Here is a 13,866-nt window from a genome sequence, read left to right on the forward strand (position 1 = left end):
CATCACCTCAGAATCACATTTAGGTTGGTGCAAAGAGCTTGAACAGACTCACTGAGTCTACAGTCATTTCCCCACATCAGTACACACCAAATAACCTGATGTCTTGTTTCATACCTGTCCTCGTTTTGGTGCATGCATGTATATGCCTAGGTAGAGTCCCATGGCAGGGGAATAAGCAAGCCGTAATTTGTGTCCAGTCCCAGAAGTGAGTCGAAGGTCTTTCTTCACAGGGACATATTCCAGCATGTCAGCTACCATGAGGCACATTTGCTCCTGCCCAAGAAAACAGTTAACAGGTGGTATTCAAAGAATATTCAGACTAGAAGAACATACCTTTCAAAAGGATGGACCTTTCATTGTATCTACCGTTTTATCTAGTTTATCTGCTAAAAGACCTTATAGGTTTTTGTTTGAAAAGGGCCAACATGGGCTGGGCATGGTAGCCCACATCTGTAATGCCAGCACTTTGGGAGGTCAAGGGGGGGGTGGATCGCCTGAGGTCAGGAGTTCAAGACCAGCCTGGCCAACAGGGTGAAACCCCATCTCTACTAAAGATATAAATATTAGCCAGGTGCAGTGATACACACCTATAATCCCAGCTACTTGGGAGGCTGAGGTAGGAGAATTGCTTGATCCTAGGAGGCGGAGATTGCAGTGAGGCGAGATTGCGCCACTGCATTCCAGCCTCTGCGACAGAGCGAGACTCTGTGTGGTAGTGTGCACCTGTAGTTCCAGGTATTTGAGGAGCTGAGGTGGGTGGATTACTTGAGCCCGGGAGGCAGAGGCTACAGTGAGCTGTATTCACGTCACTGCACTCCAGCCTGGGCGACAAAGTGAGACTGTCTCAAAAAATAAAAATAAAAAAAAGTGAAAGGTATACTTTGTACTTACTCTTTGAGTGTCCCTGTAAGATTGATAATTTTTCCAAATAAAAAGACAGTAAGTTAGGAGGAAAATACATGCAAAATAAAGCTAAATGAAACTGTCTGAATCAGGAAGTGACCAATAATTTCCAAACCAACTGATCTGATAATCTTTTTTTTTTTTTGAGACAGTTTCTCTCTTGTTACCCAGGCTGGAGTGCAATGGCGCGATCCCGGCTCACCGCAACCTCTACCTCCTGGGTTCAAGCAATTCTCCTGCCTCAGCCTCCGGAGTAGCTGGGACTACAGGCGTGTGCCACCATGCCCAGCTAATTTTTGTATTTTTAGTACAGACGGGGTTTCACCATGTTGACCAAGATGGTCTTGATCTCTTGACCTCGTGATCCACTCGCCTCGGCCTCCCAAAGTGCTGGGATTATAGGTGTGAGCCACCATGCCCCGCCTGATCTGATAATCTTTAAGAGAAACAGCAAGATTTATTTCAATTCTCATATTTTAACCCACAGCAACTACAGATGTAGCACTTACCTTGTAAGACCACATTCGTAGCTTGTGATCCTGACACAGAGCAAAAATGAAGGCATCATGCTCCACACAATGAACAGCGAGACTGAGGGGACGATCTGAAGGCGACTGGTCACCCCTAAAACACAAGGCCCCGTCTTAGAGTTTTACTGTTGCAAAGAATCTGATCATTAGAATTTGCAATTCAAGAAATATAAAATTATAAATGTACACACTTAGCAGGAGGACCAAGAGCTTATATGCTGGTAGAAGACAATTACATTTCTATTTGATTTATCACCAATTACTATAATAAAATTTAAAAGGCTCTACATAACAATGGAAGACTGTTTCCTTTTGTATTATTTTCCTTTAGCCATCAAATACTTTCCACTTCTAACAATTTTACACAAAACTGGATTTGGGTAAGTAAGGGCAGAACACTGAACTGGATATTGTGAGTGTGGCTTTCCTCAGACAGAATTTGATGTTGTTCTGACCATTTTCCTTTTTAGTATAATGTCTGCCTTGGAATAAGACTGGAAGCAATAACTGCCAACCAGTGCAAAAAGATTAAATTCTTGGGCCCTTTGATTTACCTGCCAGATACCACTCACCTGATAGCTGTTGGCATCCATCCTGTAAGCAATCGTTGCATTACTGAACTCTGCTTCAGTTCCACAACTGACACCATACCTGCAATGATATCCAAGGCACCTTTTGATCACAGTTAGAGAAACCCAAAGGCAAGAATGATGTAACCATGAACAAGGTCTTTATAACAGGCAACAGGATTCTGTATTTCTGTACTAACAAAGTTTTAGGATGTAACTTTCCTACATATATCACACCTATAAACTATTTTGAATCATTATTAGATCAATCAAAATAACATTTTATACTTCTTGTGAAAATGTTCGCCTTTTACAGACTGTAACCCATATTGTCACCCAGCAGAATCACTTTATTATTCTTTCCAAACAATCACTAGGTACCCTTCATGTGCCAGGCACAGTTCTAGATGCTAGTGACATAGCAGTAAACAAAACAAATTTTAAAACTCCTGTCCTCGTGGAACTTACATTCCTTTGGGGGAAGGGGAAAAACGGAGACAGTCAAATTAAGTAGAATGGTAGTAAGTGAGAAAAATAAAACACAAAAGGAGTACACAGAATGCCAAGGTGTAGGGAGGACAGGCAGGGGCATTGCAGTTTTGAAAAGGGTGTTCAGTGAAGGCCTCCACGAGGTGACATTAAGTGAAGACCTAAAGGAGCTGAGGGAATGAGCCAAGCTAGTAGCTGACTATATCAAACAAATGCCTCAAAGTAGGGGCGTTCCTGGCATATTCAAGGAATTGCAAGAAGGCCTGTGGCTGAAGAGGAGGGGAAGAGTGAACAGATGAAGTTAGAGAGAGAGGAGTGAGTCATTCTAAGCCAGTTTAAGGAGTCTGGGTTTATTCAGCATAACATGATATATTTAAAAACCAAGTTGGGTCATGTTGGCCAGGCGCAGTGGCTCATATCTGTAATCCCAGCACTTTAGGAGGCTGAGGCAGGCAGATCACTTGAGGTCAAGAGTTCGAGTCCAGCCTAGTCAACTTGGTGAAACTTGTCTTTACTAAAAATTCAAAAATTAGCTGGGCATGGTAGTAGGTGCATATAATCCCAGCTACTCAGGAAACAGACACGAGAATCGCTTGAACCAGGCGGGTGGAGGTTGCAGTGAGTCAAGATCGCACCACTGCATCCCAAGCCTAAGCAACACAGTGAGACTCTATCTCAAAAGAAAGAAAGAAAAAAAAAGTTGGGTTATGTCACTACACTACATTAAAGATGGCATTACACAGTGCAGTGATATGACCCAATTTGGGTTTTAAACATATCAGTCCACCTGAGAAGTTTCTGAAGAGGGTTAAGGACAGATCTGGGGAGGTATTTAGGAAACTAATGCAATAATCCAGGTGAGACATAGTGCAGGGTATGACTTGGTGCAGGGTATTGAACTTCTTTGTTTCAATTAATTTAATTATGATGTTTAATGCCTTTATCTCAGGACAGACAATTAGGCAACTCATCTTTACTACAGGATTTAGAATAGGCTGCCTTATACTTGTCTATTTGTTTTTCCGTGCTCCAAATGCTTTATAGTTCCTTATCCACTGTATAAAAGTAAAGCATTAGGGACTCATCAGGCAAACAAACCAGTTCTGGGGCAGAAGAGATGCAATCTCTGCACTGGATGAGGAGGTTGAACTTTTAAGGTCTGTTTCAATGTTAACATTCCTTGTTTAAAGTTAAATCCATGCTCAGTTCCCATTCTTACCAGGTATGTCATAAGGAGGTAGCTTAAGAACAAAGATTCCCCCAGAAGCACATGGTAAAGCAAACAGGGCCTCCCCATCACTGCTAAGCCAGGCTGTTGAGGTGGTAGAATTAGGAGATATTCCAGGTACTGCTGGAATTAATTGATAGTTGCAAGGATCTGTGAAATCAACTTTTCCAATGTCAGTGAATATTGACTGCATCTGACTTTCAACTACCAACTCCTGTTGAGTAATTAAAAAGAAAAATCTATTAAATCAAAATAACCAGAATTTTGCTGTTTCTCTCTATTGCTAAAGAAGTTTTTAAAGTAAAAAACTGTCAAGCTTAAGAAGAAAGCTATTCTTTTTAATGAAAACTAATTCTCAACTTAAAATGTATCCCTGATGATTTTAAGTGATAACTATCAAAGTATGCTTGGTGAGGGATAACAAGAATCCAAATTTCCTTCGGTTCCAAAGGATATTGCTCTAGCACTCGATCTGTGACACCCAGAGTAATTTGGGAAATAAAAGGTATTGTACTTAGCCAACTTACACTCCTATACATCCGGGAAGGGTGTGGTAAAAGTAACCTGTGCACTGTTTGATTGGTTAACATCAGGATTATTACATGATTCTGAGTCTCAGAGACATAAACCCCTCCAGGTAAGACATTGCAATTTTGGAATTTTAGGCGAACAGCATTATTCAACAGATTTACGTCCAGTGACTCCTCCACCAGCTCCAATGTATCTCCAGAGGTCTTCCTGTTAAAAAAGAGACATTTGTTTGAAAACTTTATGCTTTTCTTTCTCATTGACTGTTGCACTGAAATATATCAGACTAGGCTGGTCTCGAAGGTCTGATCTCATGATCCGCCTGCCTGGCCTCCCAAAGTGCTGGGATTAAAGGCGTGAGCCACCAAACCCAGCCTAGCTAAAAGAGTTTTAATATTTATCAGATCTTGCTAAGGAATACACAGCCCAGTGGAAAACACAGTTTAAAGCAGAACCAGAAAAAAAGAACATTTTGTTAAAAATTTTTAAAAACCAGGGCCGGGCGTGGTGGCTCAAGCCCGTAATCCCAGCACTTTGGGAGGCCGCGGCGGGTGGATCACGAGGTCAAGAGATCGAGACCATCCAGGTCAACATGGTGAAACCCCGTCTCTACTAAAAATACAAAAAATTAGCTGGGCGTGGTGGCGCGTGCCTGTAATCCCGGCTACTCAGGAGGCTGAGGCAGGAGGATTGCCTGAACCCAGGAGGTGGAGGTTGCAATGAGCTGAGATTGCGCCATTTAAAAAATTTTTTTAAAAACCTATCAATCCTTAAAAAAAGAGCTTCAAAGTGACAGAAAATAACTCATGGTATATCACATGCCTGAAGAAGAAATGACAATACATACTGTGCTTAAACAAAACCAGAAGTGTGCTGGGATGCAGGTAACCTTCTTCAGGTGCAACTCTGCCGGGTGTAGGTCTAGAACCATAGCACGCAGCATTGCTGGGAGTGCCTTAATTTCCCATTGCCATATCTACCGTATCACCTGCATCCTTTCCAAAAAAGAAGGCTTCTTCCAGCAACTAAAGGCTAACTTCTGGCTTTCTCTGCATATTTCTCCTGTATCTGCCTCTCCTGCTTCCAGGGCCTTCCATCACCATTCAAATAAGCTGTTTTCTGGCCTCCCCTCACTCACAATCCAGTTATCCCATCCTCTCCATTCCCCTTCATGGCCAACCTTTCTCTTATTTCCTCACATCACTCCTACTCTTAAGCCTACTAAATCTGGCTTTTGCCTCTGCCACACCCTCTTCTTGTCAAAGTCAATATACCAATTCCAGTGGACTCTTCAGTCTTTCTCTTACTTGATCTTTTTTTTTTTGAGATGGAGTTTTGCTCTTGTTGCCCAGGCTGGAGTGCAATGGAGTGATCTCAGCTCACTGCAACCTCTGCTTCCAGGGTTCAAGCGATTCTCTTGCCTCAGCCTCCTGAGTAGCTGGGACTACAGGCACTTGCCACTATGCTTGGCTAATTTTTGTATTTTTAGTAGAGACGGGGTTTCACCATGTTGGCCTGGCTGGTGTCAAACTCCTGACCTCAGATGATCCAACCGCCTAAGCCTCCCAAAGCGCTGGGATTACAGGCGTGAGCCACAGTGCCTGGCCCTCTTACTTGATCTCTCAGCACCATTCCACATACTTAATCTTGCCTTCCTTTTTATTTTTTATTCTTTTTTTTTTTCCTCCACACTACAGAAGCCTTTCTTTTTAAAACAAACTCTTCTCATGAATCCTATGGTACTACCCTCTCCCAGTTTTCCTCCCACATTCCTGTCCATTTCTTCCCCTTCTCCTTGACCTGACCCCTATATAGACTAGATTTCCTCAAACCTGGATCCTGGATCATCTTCTCTCACTATACACTTTCTTCCAAGGCACATCTTATCTACTCCCAAGGATGTAAGTACCTTTTCATGTCTGATGATTTCCCAGAGCTACTTTGCTTCTGATAACTCATGGCATTAGCATAATTTTCTGGATCCTCAATTTCATCTCTGAATAATTCCTTCGTTTTCTTGCCTTATGGTATAATTTGGATCCTGGATCTCCCGTGAGGGCAGTGACCCCAGAGTTTTCTCTACCATGCCCTTTGCAGTGGGGCCTCAAGGGAAAAATACAGATGTCCTTGCTCCCCACTGGCATTCTAGGTCACTGTTCCTCCTCTCCTACCCGAACCACTCAGCTCTGAAGCTCATGGAATCAGATACCACCTGCTACCCATGCTCATTGCAGTTGATTTTGGCTGCTGGCCCACTGTCACTCTCTCCCATACTACTCTTGCCATAATTCTTAATGATTTCAGTATCAGGGCCAGGTACAGCGGCTCATACCTATAATTCCAGCATCCTGGGAGGCCAAGATAGAAGGATTTCTTCAGCCCAGGAGTACGAGATGAGCCTGGGCGACATAGAAAGACCCTATCTCTATAAAAAAAAAAAAATTAGCCAGGCATGGTGATGCCCGCCTGTAATCCTAGCCACTTGGGAAGCTGAGATGGGAGCTAGGAGTTCAAGGTTGCAGTAAGCTATGACTGTGCTACTGTACTCCAGCTTGGGTGACAGACTGAAACTTTGACTTTAAAAAAGAGCAAATAAATGAACAAACAATATCCAATTATCCTAATACTCCACCTTCTCAATTTCCCCAAATTCCTTTCCTTTAGTGATTACTCTCAACTGCATCTACTGCATTCCCAACTGCACACAGACTATATTATTATATTTTCTCCATGTTCCTCCCTTGCTCTCCAGCTACCATGTGATATCTCCACTTCCCTTACAGCAATATGCCTTGAAAGCGCTGTTCTATACTCACAACTCCTCTCCTCTCTCTCTTGAACCCACTCCATCGAGGCTTTTGTACGACTACTGCAGCAATTCCTGACCTGGTCACCAATGATCTCCATGATGCAAAGGCCAATTTTCATTTCTCAAATTGCCTGGCTTAAATGCCACATCGACAGGTTTTTCACTCTCCCCCTTCCCTCCTTGAAGTATTTCCCTTAGCTTCTGGGATGCCACATTCTTTGTTCAACACCCACTTCAGTTATTCCTTCTTGGGCTCCTTGCTGGTTCCTCATTCTAAACATTGGCTTGCCCCAGGGTTCAGTCCCAGACCACTCTACTCAAGTGGCTCTCAACGGGGGATGATTCTGCCTCACTCCCCAGGATATTAAGCAATATCTAGAGATATTTTTGGTTATCATAACTATATAACTATATATACTATGTACTATTGGTATGCAGAGGGTTGAGGCCAGGAATGCTGTTTAACACCCTACAGCATATGGGACAGCCCCCCACAATGAAGACTTAGCTGACGATATAGTACAGAAGTGGAAAATCCTAATTTATTCTCACTTTGTAGGTGATCTCATTCAGTAGAACAGCTTTAGGCACCATCTAACGCCAACAAGTTTGCAATCTTTATCTTTAGCCCAACTTCTCCACTCAACTCTTGACTACTGCTTCAACACTCACTTGGAGATCTAACAGGCATCTCAGTTTACACCTGTCCAAAACAGAACTCCAAGACCCACTGAACCTGAAGAAAACAAACAAAAATACCTGCTTCACCTACACTTTTTTCCATTTCAATTAATGACATCTCCATAACTTTCAACTGCTCAAGCCAAAAATCTGGGGCTTACCTGACTCATTTCTTTCTGTATACTCTCCATCCAATGCAACAGTAATTCTAACTAATTCATCTTGAAAACATACCTCCAATCAGAATGTTTCTCACTGCCTCTGTCACTACCACCCTGATCTAAACCACCATCATCTCTTGTCTGGATTGTAGCACCAGCCTCCTAATTGGTTTCCTGCATCCACCCTTTCCCCCACCATACTCTATTCCCAACATAGCAGTCACAGCAATCCTTTAGAAACCCAGATCTTAGGCCAGGTGCAGTGGTGCACGCCTGTAATCCCAGCACTTTGGGAAGCTGAGGCGGGTAGATCACCTGAGGTTGGGAGTTGGACACCAGCCTGACCAACATGGAGAAACCTCATCTCTACTAAAAATACAAAATTAGCCGGTCGTGGTGGTGCACGCCTGTATCCCAGCTACTTGGGAGGCTGAGGCAGGAGAATTACTTGAACCTGGGAGGCAGAGGCTGTGGACACCGAGATCATGCCACTGCACTCCAACCTGGGCAACACGAAACTCCGTCTCAAAAAAAAAAAAGGCCGGGTGCGCTGGCTCACGCCTGTAATCCGAGCACTTTGGGAGGCTGAGGCAGGTGGATCACGAGGTCAAGAGATCGAGACCATCCTGGTCAACATGGTAAACCCCGTCTCTACTAAAACACAAAGAATTAGCTGGGCATGGTGGCATATGCCTGTAATCCCAGCTACTCAGGAGGCTGAGGCAGGAGAATTGCCTGAATCCAGGAGGCGGAGGCTGCGGTGAGCCGAGATTGCGCCATTGCATTCCAGCCTGGGTAACAAGAGCGAAACTCCGTCTCAAAAAAAAACAAAACAAAACATGTCATTCCTCCACTTGAACCTTCCACAGCTTCTTTCCATCTTACTCAGAGTAAAAGCCAAAGCTTAGAATAACCAACAAAGCCCTGATCTGGCCCTCAGCTACCTCTTTCTTATTATTCTATTCTTTGTTCACTCAGCTGCAGATTCCTGGCTCCTTTCCACTCTTTGAACACAACAAGCTCCTGTCTCAGGGTTCTTTGCGCTCTTTATTCCTTCTTCTTGAAAGGCTCTACCTGAAATACTCATTCCCCAGATATCCTTTCTTCTGTTCAAATGTCACCTTACCCCTGGCTCTTGCTCAACCACCCTACATAAAACATAACTCCCACAGGTATTCCTCTTCCCCCTTATGCTGTCCCCTTTTCCCTATTCCATTTATCAACTGACAAACTCTCAGAGGCGTGTGAACCAGAACAACTCCATCTTGAATAGGACTTGGGTAAAATGAGACTGAAACCTCCTGGGCTGCATTCCTAGACAGGTAAGGCATTCTAAGCCGCAGGATGCAATAGAAGGTCAGCACAAAATACAGGTCATAAAGACCCTACTGATAAAACAGGTTGCAGTAAAAGAGCCAGCCAAAACCAAAATTGTGACAAGAGTCACCGCCTGTTGTCCTCACTGCCTACACTCCCACCAATGCCATGACAGTTTACAAATGTCATGGCAACATCAGGAAGTTACCCTATATGGTCTAAAAAATGGAGGGATAACGAATCCACCCCTGTTTAGTAAATCATCAAGAAATAACCATAAAAATGGGCAACCAGAAGTCCTCTAGGGCTGCTCTGCAAAGGAGTAGTTTATTCCTTTCCTTTTTTTCTTTTGCGATGGAGTTTTACTCGTTTGCCCAGGCTGGGGCGCGATGAGGCAATCTCATCTCACTGCAACCTCAACCTCCTGGATTCAAGCTATTCTCCTGCCTCAGCCTCCCAAGGAGCTGGGATTACAGGCATGCGCCACCATACCCAGCTAATTTTGTATTTTAACAGAGACAGGGTTTCACCATACTAGTCAGGCTGGTCTCAAACTCTTGACCTCAGGTGATCCACCCGCCTGGGCCTCCTAAAGTGCTGAGATTACAGGCATGAGCCACCGTGCCTAGCCTCCTTTACTTTCTTAATAAATCTGCTTTTGCTTTGCACTGCAGACTCACCCTGAATTCTTTCTTGTGTGAGACCCAAGAACCCTCCCTTGGGGTCTAGATCAGGACCCTTTTCCTGTAACAAAACTACATGCACTTAGGTTTTTTTGGTTATTGTTGTTGCCTATCTTTCTCCATGATGGCAGGGACTTTGTTTTGTTCTCTGCTTTGCCCCTATTCCCTAAAAATTGACTGAAACATAATAGGCAAGCAAATTTTCTTTCTTTCTCTCTCTCTCTTTCTTTCTTCTTCTTCTTTTTTTTTTTTTTAAAGAGATGGGGTCTCACCCTGTTGCCCAAGCTGCAGTGTAGTGGCATGATCATATCCTCCCACCTCAGCCTCCTGAGTAGTTAAGATGAAAGGCACACGCCGCCGGGTGCGGTGGCTCAAGCCTGTAAACCCAGCACTTTGGGAGGTCAAGGCATTGTGGATCACGAGGTCAAGAGATCGAGATCATCCTGGTCAACATGGTGAAACCCCGTCTCTACTAAAAATACAAAAAATTAGCTGGGCACAGTGGCACGTGCCTGTAATCCCAGCTAGTTGGGAAGCTGAGGCAGGAGAATCGAACCCAGAAGGCGGAGGTTGCGGTGAGCTGAGATTGCGCCATTGCACTCCAGCCTGGGTAACAAGAGTGAAATTCCGTCTCAAAAAAGAAAGGCACACGCCACGTTGCCCGGTTTATTTTTTAAAAATCAAGCCAGACATGGTGGCTCACTCCTGTAATCCCAGCAAGTTGGGAGGCCAAGAAGGGGTCCAGCAGTTTGAGATCAGCCCAGGCAATAAGGCAAAACCCCATCTCTACAAAAACAAACACAAAAATTAGCTGGGCGTGGTGGTGCAGACCTGTAATTCCAGCTACTTGGGAGGCTTAGGTGGGAGGGTCACTTGAACCCAGGAGGCAAAGGTTGCAGTGAGCTGTGATTGCACCACTGTACTCCAGCCTGGGCAATGGAACCAGACTGTCTCTCAAAAAAAAAACAAACAAAACTTTTTTTTTTTTAGAAATGGGGTCTTGAACTCCTGGCCTCAAGAGATCCTCCCACCTCAGTTCCCCAAAGTGCTGTGATTACAGGTGTGAGGCACTGTACCCAGCCAAAATAGTTCTTAATTAAACGAAATTTGTATCTCTAATATAAGTCTCTCTTTTGAGCCTTAGATGTATAACTTTCAAGGCCTACTTGACATTTTCAAAGGGCTGCTGCCCAGGTACTTCAGATTTACTATTTTCGATACAATTATTCATATCTTTCCAAAATCCATCTTCTATGTTATCTCTGTAAATGGCAACCCCTCCCCACTCATATCTGGTTAGTCACATCAGACACCAGGGAGTTGTCCTGCTCTCTCCTTTTCATTTACCATCCCTTACCCCATATTCAATCCACCACCAAGTCCTAGTGAATCTATCTTCCAAAGGCATCTTGAGTCCATCTACTTTTCTGTTTCTAGTCATTCCCACAAGTGAGCCACCAGCAACTCTTACTTAGGTCATCCTAAGAGCAAAATTTTCTTTGTATTATACCTATTATACCCATCTAATCCAAATCCACCTTCCACACAAAAGTAGACTGAGATCTTCTAAAAATACATCTGAAAAAATTTAGATTCAGGGATACATGCGCAGGCTTGTTACGAGTTTGCTGTGTGTATATCCCTATATACATAAGGTTTGGGCTTCTAATGATCCCGCTGCCCAAGCTTTGAACACAGTACCCAATAGGTTTTCCAACTCTTGCTTCTCTCCCTCCCTACTTTTGGAATCCCCAGTGTTAACTCTTCCCATCCAAAATTGCAATTTTGATGTTACTCTTTAAAAACCTTTCAATGATAACTCAATGTACTTAGGATAAAATCCAAAAATCCTTAAAAATGGCCTAAGAGTCCCTCATAATCAGAGTCCTGCCTCCCTCACCAACCTCAGTATCTCACATCACTTTCTGTTCTACCCACTGCACTTAAGCCACACAGATCTTTGTTCAGTTCCAAATCTGCCAAATTCTCGCCACTTATGACCTTTGCATATGGTGATCCTACTTGCCGGACTGCTCTCTGTCCGCTCCCCTTGCCTGGCTAACCTCGTGTCCTTCAGATCTCAGGGTAACTGTGAATTCCTTAAAGCCTTTCCCTGCCCCACTAATTACATTTGGTCCTCTCAGCCTCTCATACCCCGATATTTTTCCTCTAGGGCAAGTATGAAAACTTGTTTTTGGCCTGGCACAGTGGCTCAAGTCTGCAATCCCAGCACTTTGGGAGGCTGAGGCGGGTGGATCACGAGGTCAAGAGATCGAGACCATCCTGGTCAACATGGTGAAACTCCGTCTCTACTAAAAATACAACAAATTAGCTGGGCATGGTGGTGCGTGCCTGTAATCCCAGCTACTCAGGAGGCTGAGGCAGGAGAATTGCCTGAACCCAGGAGGTGGAGGTTGTGGTGAGCCGAGATCGCGCCACTGCACTGCAGCCTGGGTAACAAGAGCGAAACTCTGTCTCAAAAAAAAAAAAAAAAAAAAAGAAAACTTGTTTTTATATACCTGTGTTGTGGTCATTAGTTTTAATGTCTTTTTCCTCCACAAAACTTCCATGAAAAGTGGATCCATATCTACTCTGACATTGTTACAACTTCTTGCATGATGAAAATGGTGGTTGTTTTTGTTTATTTCATCCTGGTACCTAGCACAATGTCTGACTTACTGAAGCTCAAACATATATGAACAATGAAGAAAGCTGTAAATAAAACATAATGGGTTCATGTTTAAAACCGGTCTTATGGGCTTTATCCCCTAAGCTACATATCCTCTGCTTTTAGTGTTATTTGATATGTGTGTGTGTGGGGGGTACCTCTTCTAGAACTCTGTGTCTCAGTTGTCCCCTGATTCTCATATGAACTGAAAAAACAACCTTTCTCTTTCCCTAAATGTCAATTACCATTTCTAGAATAACACTGGGAACAGCGATGAAAATTTATACACCAAACTCTACCTTGCCAGGGGAGTCTAGAGAACCACAGTACTTACCAATGAATGAACCTGTTTCTGGTGATGGAGAACAACTTGCCACTCTCTCCATAGTAAAAGCCTCCCGCGCTCTCACTGTATTTTGCGGCGCCAGCCACGGCATTTGCAGTCCCTGCAAAATGAACGTGGTCAGACTGCACAGGCGTCCTCCGAGAAATGACAGGGACTAAGGGAGCTGACAAAGCAGAGGGTGACAGACTGACAACCCATACGAAGAGGAAAACATCAGACGCCAAGGAATCTCTGATCCCGGGGCTAGAGGCATGTGGACTCAGGAGGATGAACCAGGGAGTCAGATCGTGGGACCCATGAGAGGAGCCCGAGGGGACAGATCGGATCGCGCCGTTCCTGGCAACCCGTACCAATGCTGCAGACTGTGAATTCCCGAAAGTGCCTCGGCCTTTCGCGCTCTGCTCCGCTTAGCTCCACGAAGCTCCGATCTATCGAACCCGCCGCCGCCATCTTCCCGCCGCCGCCGCGATGCCCGACGGGACAAAGGGAGGTCCGCGCGGCCTGCGTCACTTCCGGGGGCGGGGCGGCAGAGCTGCGGGCAGGAGGCAAGTTGCGAGCAGAAAGGCAGTTCCGGCCTTTCGTTGCGGGGCTTCCACCCTGAGAATGAGGGTGGGCAGCGAGGAAGCCAGAAGAGAAGTGGGCCGGGGAGGCCGATTCTATCTGTGGGAACCTTCGAGTGGTCGGCTAGGACGCCTCCAGAGGGCGGTGCTCTTTTCTCGGCGGCTGCAGGGCAGGGGGCGGGGCCGGGTTTGTTTCGGTTTCAAAAACGCGGGTCGAGTCTCCCAGGAGGGGCGAGATCCGGAGAGGCACGGCCGGATCCCGCGTTCACGGTCATCTCTCACTTGGTCAGGCTGTCCGTCTGTAAATCTCTGCCCGATCCTCCCTTCACTCTTCAGCGGCGACACTTGGGATAGTGGAGTGAGGAAGGGGTAGTGAGGAAAAGGCCTTTGGTTT

At 44.8% G+C, this 13,866-nt stretch overlaps 1 protein-coding gene across 2 annotated transcripts in view; it reads right to left on the reverse strand.

Moving 5' to 3' along the window:
• The window catches only part of NUP160 (nucleoporin 160), a 64,401-nt gene extending 51,012 nt beyond the window's left edge, over positions 1–13,389 (reverse strand). The window contains exons 1-8 of one of the 2 annotated variants that reach the window (XM_035262700.3): positions 13,263–13,389; positions 12,901–13,012; positions 12,418–12,610; positions 4,247–4,457; positions 3,711–3,933; positions 2,006–2,084; positions 1,413–1,527; positions 115–273 (exon numbers count right to left, since the gene is read on the reverse strand). In XM_035262700.3, coding sequence (XP_035118591.1) covers positions 115–273; positions 1,413–1,527; positions 2,006–2,084; positions 3,711–3,933; positions 4,247–4,309 — 639 coding nt within the window. In that variant the 5' untranslated portion in view covers positions 4,310–4,457; positions 12,418–12,610; positions 12,901–13,012; positions 13,263–13,389. The remainder of the gene's footprint in view (positions 1–114; positions 274–1,412; positions 1,528–2,005; positions 2,085–3,710; positions 3,934–4,246; positions 4,458–12,417; positions 12,611–12,900; positions 13,013–13,262) is intronic. The other variant, XM_002755248.7, reaches the window with a different exon arrangement.
• Positions 13,390–13,866: the final 477 nt, after the last annotated feature.

The sequence above is a fragment of the Callithrix jacchus genome, chromosome 10 (assembly GCF_049354715.1).
Source record: "Callithrix jacchus isolate 240 chromosome 10, calJac240_pri, whole genome shotgun sequence".
In the NCBI taxonomy this organism is placed as follows: domain Eukaryota; kingdom Metazoa; phylum Chordata; class Mammalia; order Primates; family Cebidae; genus Callithrix; species Callithrix jacchus.